We start from the raw sequence: 15,753 nt of genomic DNA, 5'->3' as shown, positions 1-15,753 counted from the left end.
CAAGATCAAGAAAAACACTTTCATTAGGTTATCACTTTATTTATTTCATTACGTTCAAAGTATTATTCATGCCAAATAATCAAAAGATTATGCCACTTCTCATTTACTATTTCTGACTTCTGAGTGCCTGAAAAAAGGTAACATTTGAGGGGCAAAATGGCAAATGAAATGGTCACGTGACTAACCGTTGGCGTACGGAACCAAAGTCTCCGCCTTTCTGTATGTCACTTTTAATCCTTGTCCGATGCAATCATACAGGAAAAAGGAAAAAAACTGATTTGACAGTTGAATGAATCTTCTTACAGTAAGTGGGTACAAAAGAAAACACAATTTGGTTATAAAGTTGTCAATGTCTGGACACAATTTCATATCTTTATTTCTTTTAAAATCGTTAGGTTAAATTTTTTCTTTATTCCTACAATTTACATACTCAGGATATAGTTTTTGTATCACTCTTTTTTTTGGCTCGTACGGTATCCCACTGCCGGAAATTTTTTACTTTTTAAAAAACGAGGATCGAACACTGGACCTTTGGTTAAAGAACAAATTATGAATCGACGACAACTGACACTTGTAATTTGTTATTCTAAATGTTTTAGAATGTTGGCCAATGACTTCCAAAACAAATAAAAAAATCATAGGAGATGTAAACAGAATATAGGACATGACAGAAGAGAATTTTGATTCCTTCTTTCTGTCTTTCCTTGTTTTACATCAATATACCTCATATTAACTAACAGCCAACAAAATCAATATATGAACTTGTTCAAAACTTATACTATAACAGATCAAACCTATTCACAATCAAATCCAACTTCTCTTGATGGAAATTCAGCAATCTATGGAAATGCAGCTTGCTGAGGCCGCCGAGTTATCCGGATTGCTAACAAAGGGATCAATTTTCACCCAAATCAAAGAGAAAACAGAGGCCAACAGCACAGACCACAGAACAACAATGGTTGGTGTTCGGTTTTGGCGGCCCATGAGACCTTTCAGGAATGGATAAAGATGGAGAATCACCCAGAAAGAGAAGAACACCTTCCCAAAAAGAGGTCCCCATGCTTCATATCCTTTGTTTAATGCATCAGAAAATCCAGCAACAACCCCAACTATATTGACCACAATAAGGGTTGTAGGCGGAATGAGAACCGTTGTCCACTTAACCATGTAGAGTTCTCCAAATTCAGCATCCTCTGCTGCTTTTGCTGTAACAGTGAAGTTTGTATCAATTCCAGCCAACATTTTCAAAAATCCTTGGAACACCGCGAATAGATGTGCTGAAACACCTCCAATCACCCAAAACTGCTCGTTACGCCATAAATCTTCGATTGCAACACCACTCCATCTTATTTCAAGCACTGCTGTTATAATAATGGACATAAAAAGCCCAAGGAAGAGTATACTTGCCATGTTTGAGAGCTGGATCAGTAACAAAAAAAAGTGTCATGCTTTGCAGACCACAAACACAAGAGAACAGGAATAGCATAGCAATTACTTTCTAATATGATAGGCAGAAGAAGATTACCGTAGGTATGATGAATTTTCCGGTAAGTAGACAAATTGCTGGAAGTGTGCAGTAGGCAATGAGAGGTAGGGAAGTAAAAGGATAAACAATGGTGTTAGTGTAAGACAGCCTTTGAAGCCATTTAAGACGGCCTCCTCCAAAACCATACCACAGGGGACAGTGTCTGCTCAGGAAAATTTCTACGGAACCAAGAGCCCACCGAAGAACCTGATGCAATCTATCAGACAGATTGATTGGTGCAGACCCTTTGAATGCAGGCCTTAAAGGCATGCAGTAAATTGATCTCCATCCTCGGCAGTGCATTCTGAAGCCAGTTAAGATATCCTCTGTCACTGATCCATATATCCAACCAATCTGATAAATCACAGATACAATTTTCAGCAAGTGAAACAAGTAATACCAGAACAAAACAGTTTCCTAGTTGTTGACGTAATAGATGACTGAGTAAGCATTCTAAGCTTAATCATATTGTAATTGAAGTTGAAGGGTGTTGTCAAAAAATCATATTGGATAAGTGGAAAGTTCACCTCTTTTCCCCATTCCGTCTTCTCTTCATAACTGCAGCTGATAACATGAATTGCTTCCTTGATGAGTGTTGATGGATTAACAGATTCAGGAACTCCTCCGTGAGGCATTAGTGTAGACTCAATGAAGACAGATGATAAGCCAAAAGTTTTCTCGAAGCTCCTCTGCGAGATTAGCATTGATCTCTCATGCTCATCATAGTCTGCAGGAGTTAAACCATAGCGAGCTTAGCTGTTGAAAAACTCTCTATGTTAATTCAACTGACTTCGTAAATAAAACTTACTATCAATCTCTGTAAGATTAAAGATAGCTGCATTCAAATCTTCTCGTTTTGCATCTCGATAAACCTCAGCCAGATCTTTTGAGGGCTTCTTCTTTTTGGGGCAGCAGCAACACCATGAACAGGAAGAGGACTCCTTGGACAGCTTGGGCATAGAAGGAGGTCCATAACCATAAAGTGCTTGCCGGTTGAAAACGCAACCTGTTCCGACATACACTGGTCCTTGAATTCCATCGAGTCCTTTCATGTTAACCTGAGAATAAAATGAAAGAAACTTCAAAACTCAAGACGACTATCCATAAAATCACATCTCTGTTAAGCTGGATTTGATCTTACATCAAAGAAGACCACATTTCTGTTGGCATATCGATCACTCTTATCTATGCCATCAAACCTCTGAGGAAACTGCACATAGCATACATCTCGACCGACTTGTGGATCCATCAGGAAGCACATTGCCTCTCTGACTGCCTTGCTGTTGTTTACGTAGTGATCACAATCAAGATTGAGAATGAAGGGAGCATTTGTGAGAACTGCAGAAACTCTCACCTGTACAAAGCATATATTAAGTATCAATCAATATATAGTTACGTTTACGACTTCAGATCCTAAACGATTATACATACCAGTGCATTTTCAGCTCCAGCCTTTTTGTGGTGCTGGTAGCCAGGTCTCTTCTCTCTTGAGACATAAACCAATCGCGGAAGTTCATTTCCATCCATGTCACGAGCTCCGGTGTTTCCTAGGAAAACCTGTAATTAGAGACTCTTATTAATGAAACATCTCATACTCTTTGAAGGTTGAATATGGCCTTGTAGATTCAATGTCAAATAATTTTTCAATTAACAGAAAAGGTTTAACAGGATAATATATTGCATAAGTCGGTTACCTGGATCATGCCAGGGTGGTCACGCGTATTATTTCCAGGCCAAGGTGTTCCATCCTGCATTGTCCAACCTTCCTCTGGTGTTTTTTGAGCCCTTGCTACCATCGCATTGACTCGAACTTTGTACTCTTCATAATCTCTCTGTAGCAAAATTGAAGGCAATGATGAACGCAATTCTAATTCCTAATCCAATCCCCAAATCAAAATCACACGAGTATTCAAGAGTTTGCAACAAATTTAAGGTCCTTACTTTCATTGCTCTTCGCTCTTTCACAAAAGAAGGTTGCACCTTATCTTTCAAGTAATCAATCTTCTGAGAGAAGTAAAACTCAGGAGCCCTTGGTTCAATTGAGTACTTTTTGCAGAATGGAACCCACTTCCTTGCAAATTCAGCTGTTTCTGCTAATGATTCAAATGATAGCATGGCAGCACCATCATCAGATACATAGCAAGAAACTTTATCCACCGGATAGTCTAGAGCAAGGATAGAAAGCACTGTATTTGCAGTGATCAACGGAGGTTCTTTCAACGGATCGACTGTACTGACAAAGAAGTCTACTGCAGCAAGCTGTGAAGGCTCACCCTCCCTTTCAAACCTTTCACAACATAGAGACATTTAGGGGTTAAAAATATACTCTTACAAATTTACATCTATGATTGATTTAGTGTTGTTTGAACAGAATGTCGAAAGTTTAGCATCGGAGTGTACCTTGCAGATAGCCTATCAAGGTAAGTTTCCCTATTGACAGGATACCATTTAGGGAACTGATCCAACACCCAAGAGAATGCAAACCAAATCTCACATATAACAGAAGTAAGCCACAAAGGATAAGCACTCTCTACAGGATTTGTAAGTCTATAATGGAAGAAAAGGCCTAGAATGATCAATCGCATTATGATTACAGCTCTGTAGGGTGCGATTTTGTCTCGTGGCATTGGAATAAGAACTGAAAGTGGCTCTCCAGCCTCTGCAGACCTGCCAAAACCAGCATTGTATATATGGTTAACCTCTTAGTCATTGGGAAAACTAAATTTGTTAACTTTCTTCTGTACTTACGGCTTATCTTCCATATGCTGCTCAGTTGGAATTTCAGCAGGCTGCTTTTCAGGCTTAGGAGCATCTTTTTTCTTCTTGTTCTTTTTTTCTTTCCAGCTCTCAACCCGATTTTTCCAAATTGGATTCCCAGATTCATCATTCATTTCTTCATGGAGAAAAAACAGTACAATTTTACTAAAGGCTGAAATAAGCAATGAACATTATTTGAAAAAATCAGTATCTTACCACTATCTATAGTGGACACACTACTGATGTGTCTTGCGTGAATTCCAACATCCTGTACAAATCAAAATGAGTTTTTGTTAGGAATTGGATCGGTTAGTGATTATAATAAACTTGATATGCGTAACAGGAAATTAGCATAATACAATTATAATAGCATGATATTTTTGTGGATCAACTAATTTTTACCATATTCATGGGTAAGGAGGGGCACGTAATTCATTAGTAATCGGCAAGTAGAGAAATTCTCTCAAAATCCATAAGGCCCGATTACACCCTAACCCGCAGTTGTCAAATTCAACTCGTGAATCGAAAATGTGAATCAAATTCATAATATTTTAAAAAGTAAAATATTTATAATGTTTAACTCAAAATATAATCAAATATGAATCTAGAAATGCAATTTTAATGTTAAAAAAGAAATCATATCAACCAAATACTTATAATTCAAATCTAATGCAATCCTAATAAAACTAATTCACAAATCGGACTCTGTTTAATAACTTAGTGGAGATGGATAGTTTGAGCTTCTTTCTCTTCTTTTTGCCTTGTTGTCAACTTGATAATGATGAATGAAACCGATTTGAGTTGATAACTTGATAAATAACAATCGGATTAGAGGATAGTGGATTTAATAGTTAGTGTTGTTGAAGTTTTTGATAATCAGTGATGAAGATCCGACTAGAAATAAAGCTGAATGGAATAGTATGATTCGAATAGCGAATCCTAAGTTTCTCTTACAATTTAGATTCACCCTATATTGTTTTGATGGAATAGTGAATCTACAACAATGCCCTAACCTCGCACATATACATATCCCAAAAGCACAAGCTCCCAAACTCTAAACTCAAGTAAATAAGCAAACAATCATTTGGTTATATAAGCCTAAAATATAATCCTTTTCCCAATTCATATTCTAATTAAGAAAACTAAAACTAAATAGGATTCTAGTTTTAGATTCCAAGGCAGTAAAACATAGAAAATAAAACTTGCCTAGGATTTCTTTACGTTTTTATTTAGTATCTGAATCATCTTCGTCTCAAAATCATACCTGAGAATTGGTGACCTCAGATGTCATTGTAGCTACCTTTGCTTCACCATCATCACGTACTTGCTCTGGAGATATCAGAATTAAAAATAAATAAACAAACAAAATTAACAAAAATTACAAAAAGATAAGACGAACAAAGGTGAAATTAACCTTGGTAAGGAGAGCCACATCGCAAGCACAGTTTGCGACCTTCCTTGATTTCATAATCAAAACAAGAGTTGCACATTGGGAAATTACAGTCATGACAAGCAACAAAGGGGTCTCCATTAGCATTAAACCCAACCTGCTCACTGCAGGTATGGCAAACAGGAAGGCCAGATTCCATCATCAATTAGTTTGAGAATCCTTGTGGTAATTAGATGAAATGCCCTAACCGAAGCAAGGGTAATGGAGTGAAGGTGAGTTGGAGGTGCCATTTTTGTAATGGTGATGAAGGGGTGGTGGTTGGTGGGGTAAGGAAGGAGGTTGGGGTGTTGGTATCGTCGGTTTTGCGCAGAGAAAGAGAGATGAGAAGCAAGGTCTATTAGTTTGGGTACAATGAAAAAGATTTTAAATTTTTGCGGGAAGTTGAAGAAAGAGTATGGTTGGGAAGGGTACATCTTTAACTGACAAAGCTTACTATACAAGTCCATCATTTTCTTATACCATCTAGACCATGAGTCCCGGGCTGGATTAAGAATCCATGGACCCAAATACAAATATTAGCCTGCACTATGCTACTAAGTAGCCCATGGTTAGAGTAACTGAATCATAAAACCAGACTTTTATATGGGTTTAGAGGCGGAGCCAAGGACACCCGATGAGCCGAATCTAGATAGATTTGGTATTTGGCTCGTTAATGTTTCAAGTCGACTTTTTACCTGACCGATGTTTTATCGAGTTTTAACTAGATTCATAATAAGTAGCCGAGGAAATAAAAAAAAAGCCACGTAACATATACTCCATATGAGTTTAAAAGATTAAAAAATAATCACTTGTTATGACCAAGCTCTACGAATAGTAGCTACTACTAGTGGCAAAACAAGACAAACTTAAAGATCGTTGATAGTCTTATTGCCGGTGTAGTTGCGTATGGATGGTAACTGCTAGTAATGCTGACGTGGATGACAAAGTATAAATAGAGAAATTGAGGAAGGAGAATCACATTAGTTCTTAGGGTTTTTATTTTGAACTTTTTGAATTTCTAACTTTTGGACTAGCCCAAACCCAAATTAGACATTAAATTTTTTTTACGTGTCTTGTGATTTGTGAGTACTTGAGAGTTAGAGTCGAGAACTAATTATTTTTAGTTTTTTTTTCTCCATAGACATTATTTTATTTAAAATTAAAATATAATAAAACATATATAGTAAGTACAAGATAACCGAACCTAATTGCAAACTTTTCGAACTTAAGGAAGCTCAAGCTTGACTCATTAATATCTTGAACCGATCCCAAGCTCGAGTTGAGCCCTATCGAGTCAACTTTGATCGATCCGTCAAATTACCGTGACTCATTAACACCTTTAGACACATGTGTCTAACATATCCGTGACTATCAAGAATCACCTTTATCCACTCCCTCATTTTCATCGTGCTTATTCTACCCTAAGCGGACAAAGGATTTTTTTTTTCTCCAACTCAAGACTTAAATATCGACATTTTGGTCTAGGTAAGGGACAATTTTTTTTTGGGTAAATTTCAAATAAAATCCCTGTGGTTTCACTAATTTTCAGATAAAGGATTTTGGTTTACTTTTTGTCAAAACAATGATTGAGGTTTCACACTTTTAATAAAACAAGGACTTTTTGGATTAATGCTATTAAAATCATCTTTAACAATCTGAAAATGAAAATTTTCAAGAATTAAAGTTGTTCAGTGTCATATTTGCTATGGAACTATATTTTCGATTTACAAAAATCATAATTTTTAGAACTTTCTCTCTCTAAACATTAACTTTCTCTCTCTTTACCAAACATATCTAAATAATTTCAAAATAAAACAATTGAAGAATTAAAGTTGCTTAGAACATTAGTTCTTAAAATGTCATTTTTGAAGTCGTCAAGAGTGATTTTAATAGTATCAATCAAAAAATTAGTGAAACCACATGAGTTTTATTTGAAATTTACCCTTTTTTTTAAGCTATATTCTACCGATTGAGTTTACTTTTTGTATTCTAAATTCATTCCACTGAATATTATTCTAAACAGTCTAAATTTTACAATTTGCTTGAAAGAAGCAGCTTGCCGAAAAGATGATGGAGCGGCATTAAAATGCTTTAAGGAACGCTTAATTGAACAAGTGGCTTGCTGAAAGGACCATGGAGCAGCATTAAAATGCTCTAAGGAGCATACAGCTAACGAGCAAAAGGAAACCAAGAGCTTGGAGGCAAAACGCATGGAAGGGAAAGGAAAGGCTTGCAGCAGATGGAAAGTGCTAATTGAACCAAAACAAAAATGTAGAGTTGATTGACATGTAAAATTCATCCAAACTAGAAAGATTGTGGCTCACCATTCAGAAAGTTCATAGCCGAAAAGTGTTATAGTTTGAAAATTTGATGTGTCAAACCAAACTACAAGCTAAAGTAGCTCACCCTAAAAAATACTCTTAAAATTCTATATATACTTCCAAAAAAAATGTTAGGAAAAAAGTTGAACTTTACCCATTCAAAATTTCAGCTGTATTGACTTTGTCCCTACAATATTTAACACAAAATTTCAGCTGTATTGACTTTGTCCCTACAATTGAACTGCAGGTTCGCCTGGCCATGATTGAAACCGGTAAATATCCCTTTCACAAAAGGGCAACTCATCAACCATTGAAATTTCCCAGCAAATGAAACAGCACAACTATAAAGAAGCTTACGCCTGAATTTTAGACACAAAGAGTGTTTTACACTGTTACCCAAGAGCTAAGCCTCACTTTCATGATAAGAATCATACTACCAAATTTTACAACAACATTTACCATCCCTGGCTTATATTAGTGAATCCCATAAGCACCCTTTAATGTTTAACTGGTGCACTGTGTAAATGGGGATCGGCAAACCAAATCCCACACAGACAGCATCTGACCTTCTTAGCATATTCATCGAAAATTTGCATCGGGATATTCAGGAAGAACATACATGAATTGATCTTCTTTTTCATCAAAATGAGGCGGGTTAGTCCTCTCAGAGACCAGGAGTAGATGCTTTCAAAGTTTTGATCTATGATACAGAATACACCTTCACTACTTTCGTTGTGTCGCAGACAACAAGATTTTCTGATTCAGCTGTGGTTGTACATAGCCAATTCACCTGCCAGAGTGGAAGTGGAAAAAAAAAAGAATTTGAAGGACGAGCAATTTGAAACTATGCAGCTGTACCAAGATATAAAGACCATGAAAAATCACCTTTTTGTTCAAATTGATGCTAAGACGAAGGATGTCTTTATTGCTGCCACTCTGCCCTGCATCAAGATATCTGGAGCATTCCCACACCTTGACTGACTTGTCATTCCCGCCAGATATCAAAAACCTACCCTTCTCTCCAAAGATTGAGAATGCTACGCAAGACACGGAAGCAACATGGCCACCCAAAGAGTAATCCAAATGCAACCTACTTCCTTCTGTACCTACATTCGGGGTGCTTTCTTTGGTCTCCGATTGAGATCCTTTATGAGTTTTCTGAGTGCCTTTCGACTTAATAGCAGCGAGTTCTGATTCAATGTTGATGACATCAACAGCCCCATCACCCCTAGCAACAGCACATACATTGCCTGACTTGTCTAACATATCAGCATCAGGCACTGCTACCGCATGAACAAAAGCAGGATTGAAACATTGTGCACTGTTGCTACCCTTCATCTCAGGCAAACCTGTGGTGAAGAAAAGGTAAGAAAAGTATTCTAACAGCTGGAAAGATGAATACATTAATACCAGTTACAGGAAAGACAGCAATCCTAGCACTGGTTGACAAAGGCATAGTTATTAAAGGGGCATGGCGCACTAAGGCGCAAGGGGTCCTGGAGCCATGGCGAATGGCGATGGCACGCGCCATAGCGAGACAAGGCGCACTTAAAAAAATAAAAATATAAAACTAACATAAAACTAAATCATGAAAATATCTTAAGCATAAATAAATTTTAAAATGCAAAATAAACCCCATATTAGAAAACTTTAAAGTTGAATACTAATTCCTAAGTTCTACTCCTAATCAAAACTCTCCAAATCCATCACTCCTCATCATCACTATCACACTCCTCATCTAAGGCATCATCAAACTATTGATCATCAAACTGTTGAAGTTGAATTCCCTTTGGCTTCTCTGTTTCTGTTGTTTGAATCCGTTTGATGTGTTTTCTTTCTACTAAACTTCTTCCTCTTTTAATGACTCTGTCTCTTACTCTTCAAATGACTCTGTCTCTTCCTCTTCAAAGACTCTCTTCGTCTTCTACTTAGTTTAAAACCTATAATCTGTCTCCTTTTTAATACTTTTTGTTAATATAACATGTGTTCCATTCCAGATATATAAAGTAACTACCAAAAAACTGCCCATAACTGCCTCTAACTGCCAAGGCGCGCCTTTGGCGCAAAATGGCGCACCAGGCGCGCGCCATGGCGCTAAGGCCTGCACCTGGTGCGCCTTTAATAACTATGGACAAAGGCAAGAGAAACAAAATAAGCTAGCTATAAAACAGAGGTTGACAGACCAAAATCCACAATTTTCATTTGGCGTGCTTTGGAGAAGTCCCACATGATGAGCTTTGAGTCAAGACCTCCAGTAATAACTGTCAAAATAATATTCATGGTCAATGTACCCTTGAGTAAGAAAGCTAGTCAGCCACTAAAAGAACCAAAACACTTATCGGCAAAACTAACTTTAATAACATGGAATTCCACACACAACATTCTCATGCACTGCAATAAAAGATGAGCTAAATATGAACTCCAGGTTCATAGTTTCTATGCTCTTAACAAATGAAAATATTGGGAGCATATTGTAAAGCCATCAGAATTCAGATGTAAGCTGGTCTTCAACTTGATCATCATATGATAGACCAATTACGCAAGTCAACAACCTTATTATATGTTTGTATTGGATTAGTTGAAGTCTATGAAGCACGGACACGGGTGCGGACGCGGGTGCGGACACGGGTGCGGACACGGCAAACGGCATTTTTAGAAAATATGAGACACGGGTGCGGCGGGGACACGGCAAATTTTATATAATTAATTATATATATATTAGATATAAAAATATATAAAAAGCATGCTAAATCACAAATCAGAATCGTGATATTAGGAGAAGAACCCAGGAGAAGAATCGCAGCGCATGAGAAGGAAGAACCCAGGAGAGAAGAAATTGCTTCTGATTATTCCCAAACAAAAACGAAATCCTGATGTTAGGAGAACTGCGATGTACGCAGCACAGGGGTTGAAATCGCGATTTGTGCAGGAAGGAGAGAAGACCTAATTCTAATTCGTGCGATAGAGATTATAATTTAGGATTTTTGACAAATTGCATAATTGATCCTTAAATTTTATAAAAAATTTAAAAAAAAACCCTAATTTTTAACTTTTTTTTACCCCAGCCGTGTCCCGCCATGTCCCGCCGTGTCCCCATCCGTGTCCCCCGTGTCCCGCCGTGTCCCCATCCGTGTCCCATTTTCCGGCCGTGTCCCCGCCGTGTCCGGCCGTGTCGCCGCCGAGTCCCCGAGTCCGGCGAGTCCGACTCGGCCACGGCGACCCGGGGAAGAGTCCGTGCTTCATAGGTTGAAGTGAATGAAGTATGCAAAACTTGTGAGATGAATGCATAATGTAACAATCTACTTGCTAAAGATCCTCAAACTAGCAGGCATCATGTTGCATCATTCCTCTTCACCACTCATGTTTTGAATGTACGTATGCAAGGCAATGCTTTATGAATGTGCACAAGAAGTTTGGGCATCAGAGATAGAAGGTTTGAATGAAGGATGCAGATTTTTCAAAACCAAAAGAAACATAAGTTCAAAATATATACCTCCCCAAGGTCTCCAGGGAATGAACTGCACACTGCTACAAATCTATAACACAAAGTCAAGGGTCACAAAAAGGTCAAAGATTAACAGAGCCAAAAAAAAAAATCTGCAGGCTTCACAGCTGTAAAACCAAACCTGTAAGAGGTCAGAAAAGCTGCCATCAAGAGATGCAAATTGCATCCATCCACAGATCAAACAAACAGAAATTTTTTATATATAAAATTTCATTTTATTACAGAATATGTTGCAAAAGCAATTGAGAAATCAAGGATGCACCTCATACGGGCAAGGTATACTTGTTAGTATCATATCATGGGGAAGGATACACTTGTATGCCCAGCTCTCAGCGTTTTATAAAGACAATTCTGACGAATGTCAATAATCTGCCATGAAGATTATGTTATCAGTGGCTAATAATAAAAAAGGAAGAACAAAAGTTCTAACATGAAAATAAATAAATAAATCAGAAGCAGATCTTGAAGGGAAAAAAATCTCTAGTTGGAGTACTTGTAACATGATAGTCTCATATATGTATGAGAAGAATAAAATGTAATTTGAAAGTCAACCTTCGAAATACCAAAACCTTTTAAGCCTAAAATTCATTTCTCAAGGAAATGATGAAAATCAGTCATAAAGTTTTTCCATTATAGAGTGAAGAAATTATTTGACCCCCTGCTTAAGAAGAAAACATGCTAGAACTCGTACTATCTAGTGGCATTGCCTCCATCAACAAGATTTTATGGCTTCAATGAAACAAGTTTCTAAGTTTTTGTTCTTTTAAAAGGAACTTTTCATTCACATACAGTAAAAATTAGATAAATAAACCATGAAGGTGGATTGCGCTGACTACAAAGTCAATCTTGGGAACCCTGCATTCTACTTACTCTTCATTTAAGAGTCCAAAAAAGGTCATTTGCCCAAGAGTTATTACTATCAGAAATGCCCTAGGACTTCAAAGATAGTATATTTCTCTTTGTTTGTTTGTGAATCAAAAGGGTTGCATCATCTCATAAGGTGATGCACCTTCTGTTGCTCTTGAAAGAACCCCACATACCATCACTCTCCTTTCAAATCTAACTCAATATTAACCCAGTTTTATATATGCATTAAAATAATAATAATAATATAACAGAGCAGAAATAGGACTAGTAATTCTTTTTCCACAACAGAAAATAAATATGAATGAATTGAGAAGTAATTAGTACCTTAACATCACCATCATCATCTGTAGAAGCAAGAAAAGCTGCCTTAGAGTTACAAGCAATCTGCAGAAATTATGAAGCTTTTGACTTCTTAGAAAAAGGTTGGCTATGTTTCTAGAATCTATAAAGCATCACAATCTAAATGAATGCTTTTAATGTAACTGGAAGGCTAAGTTATTCATTGTATTGAAGAAATGCATGAACCAGCACAACCAAAACAAGAAAAACAAAACCTCTGTTAAAACCAGAAATATAAGCAGCATCCTTGCAGCAAACCTAGTAAAACAATCTATGACATATAAATCTAGCTTACAAATGGACAGAAAATCAAAGAAACTACAGCTTCAACTCTTCCCATTAGCATATTCCAATAGCTGTTTAAAAAAAAAAAGGGCGGCCCGGTCGCACTACGCGTCCCCGCTGAGCGAGGGTCCAGGGAGGGGTCCCACCACAAGGGTGTACTGGGGGCAAGCCTTCCCCTGCCAATTTATTCCAATAGCTGTTTCAATAGAAGAATAATGATACCTGATTTATTTCCTCCTTATTGTAATTGTAACATTGCAACAACTTTGACGAGCTAGCCTTCAAACATAAAATGAAGTGAATATTACCGATAACCCAAAACTTTCAGTGCTTAATTTACCCTATAAATAAAAGGGAACTGATAAGAAAGGGAAAAGCTCTTCAAATAAGTGCCTGGAGTTTAAGATGCACTACAGTAAGGAACCAAGTTTTAACAGTATACCATTCAAATGCTTACCATATGCATGTCAAAACACTTGATTTCGCTTCCTGAAGAAACAAAAATGACGTCTTCATTTCCTGAGTGCCAAAAAATCAATTGACAAAGGGAAAATTAGGAAGAAGAAAAAGAAAAGGTTAATTTTCAAAATTCAGCAAAAACAAAAAACCAATCCAGACATCAATTTTAAAAATTAATATAAACATTTACATATAAGCATCCTCATTCATAACTCTTTCTAGGGTGTCATGCACATACACTCAGCTCAAAGTTTATCCAAGTTATGTAACTTTCTTTATTTTTTAGCAAATGACAGAGAAAGGGAAAGAGGAACGAGGTGTTTGAACTCCTGACTAACTGCTGCAAATATAGGAACACTAGGCTGCTGGCATCTGTTAAATCAGCTTTATCTTCAGATGCAATATGATTTAACAGTAGAAATTAAGTAACCAAAGGGAAATCTCACCTGGTTTAAAACACAATGACGAAATAGGTTGCTGTCCAACCTCCATAATACGTTGCACATCTTTGCATCTCATGTCAAACCAGCAAATGCAACCATCCTAATTCGTTTCCGTATCATTAAAATGCAGGACCGCATAAAACAAATATATAAAATAAAAATCAAGAAACAAAAGAACAAACTAATCAAATTTGCTCATAGTAATAAGGGTAAAAGACTCGTATTCAGTTAATTCTCAATCGGAAAACAAAACTTTCACTATAATCAGATAAGAGAGAGTTAGAAGCAATATTAGGGACAAACAGTAGTACCTCACCGGCAGTGACGACGATGCCAGTACGATCACGTGAGGCTATGCAGCACGTGGCGGTGGCTTTATGACCTCTCAAACGTCTCGGCTCCGACATGACAACCTTTAGTTCTTCTTTTCACGATCAATCGGTGCTGAAAGTTCTTGCTTCACTTCTGCCTGTGCTCGTCGCCGTTGCTCAGAGATGCCTTCCTATTGCGAGGCAAATAACTGGGCTCGTATTCGATTGGGTTGGCCCGAGTTGGGGAGCAACAAACCCAAAATTCGAACTTCACCCCCATTTCGCCTTTCTTTTTCAGCATTTTCTATTAGCTATTCCATGAGGTGAAAAGTAATAATTTGTTCCATCTCTTTGTGATAAATTAAGGCCAGGGTTAAAAATTAGGGTAATTAATTTATTAGTCCCTATATTTTAACAAAACACAATGTAGTCTTTGTATTTTCAAAAACATACGGTAAAGTTCCTAACCTTTTTGTTAGAATTTTTACCGTCTATGAATTCGGAAATGACTAAATTACCCTTTACTATTTATCAGTTAAAAACAATTCACACCTCTAAAAATTATAACCAATGCAGAAAGAACAAATCAAACACAATGTTGTTATTTTCAAAAATAAAAAACAAAAAAAATAAAAAAACATTGTTGTTAAAATCAGACGGAATATCAAACTAAATTTATAATTGAGTCATACTTGTTTATGTCATATCATTGAGCGGGCTTGATAAGAAAATTTGACCATAGATATGAACACAAATTTTTCCGATCCCTGTGATGTACCCATACTAATCTTGCGTGCATGTCTGATACGGTCATCTCGAAACACTTTGCAAATTAAATTGTCTAGAAACTTTTAGTGTAACTAGATAAAAAGTGAGTGAAATGGGTTGAAATTCAGTGAAAAGTAAGCGAAACTAGGCGGAAGTGAGAAAGGAAGCGAGAAAGGAGCCCATCTCCCTCCGTCAAGGCCGATCGCTATGGCGTCGATCGCTTGTCATAATTAAGGGCATGAGATGGGCTCCTTTCTCGCTTCCTTTCTCACTTTCGCGTAGTTTCGCATACTAATCTTGCGTGCAGGTCTGATATGGTCATCTCGAAACACCTTAAATGTATCGTAAAAAGAATAAGACTTTCAAAACACAAAGTAGCAAAAAAGACGTTTTTCCAAAATAAAATGGAACCCACGGTATCTAATGAGATAATAAATAATTTAATGAAGAGTTGTGATTTAATTATATGTTGTCTTATTTATTGTTCATTTTGGTATTTTTACCAAAATGAATAAATGATAAGTACAATCAACGTTTCGATCCATCATTTAACATGTTATTTATTAAATCGGGTTGATGACGAATTGATTATTGAAATTAAGAATCGGTTTCTCGTAATAAAGTTTAATTTGAGTACTTCATACTCGACATGAGGTGATTGACATTTATTATGAGATTTTGAAGATGTTTATAATAGTTGGTAAATTGTTGATTATTAATAATTGATTAATTATTGAAGTTAGG

General features: G+C 36.8%; 1 protein-coding gene across 1 annotated transcript; it reads right to left on the bottom strand.

Moving 5' to 3' along the window:
* Positions 1-554: 554 nt before the first annotated feature.
* LOC136233704 (cellulose synthase A catalytic subunit 8 [UDP-forming]) lies at positions 555-14,470 on the bottom strand. The gene is made up of 23 exons (XM_066023413.1): positions 14,242-14,470; positions 13,934-14,030; positions 13,486-13,547; positions 13,251-13,307; positions 12,729-12,788; positions 11,850-11,906; positions 11,526-11,568; positions 10,216-10,293; positions 8,918-9,381; positions 8,736-8,822; positions 5,697-5,874; positions 5,547-5,611; positions 4,499-4,550; positions 4,274-4,418; positions 3,926-4,192; positions 3,467-3,812; positions 3,220-3,357; positions 2,957-3,082; positions 2,667-2,879; positions 2,334-2,583; positions 2,053-2,252; positions 1,526-1,879; positions 555-1,419 (listed from the first exon to the last, which is right to left on the bottom strand). The coding sequence occupies exons 1-23, from the start codon at positions 14,335-14,337 to the stop codon at positions 832-834; spliced, it is 4,023 nt and encodes a 1,340-aa protein (XP_065879485.1). The 5' UTR covers positions 14,338-14,470; the 3' UTR covers positions 555-831.
* Positions 14,471-15,753: the final 1,283 nt, after the last annotated feature.

The sequence above is a fragment of the Euphorbia lathyris genome, chromosome 6 (genome assembly GCF_963576675.1).
Source record: "Euphorbia lathyris chromosome 6, ddEupLath1.1, whole genome shotgun sequence".
In the NCBI taxonomy this organism is placed as follows: domain Eukaryota; kingdom Viridiplantae; phylum Streptophyta; class Magnoliopsida; order Malpighiales; family Euphorbiaceae; genus Euphorbia; species Euphorbia lathyris.
The sequence above is the reverse complement of the archived record's forward strand: the minus strand, read 5'-3'. Positions and strand labels throughout refer to the sequence as shown.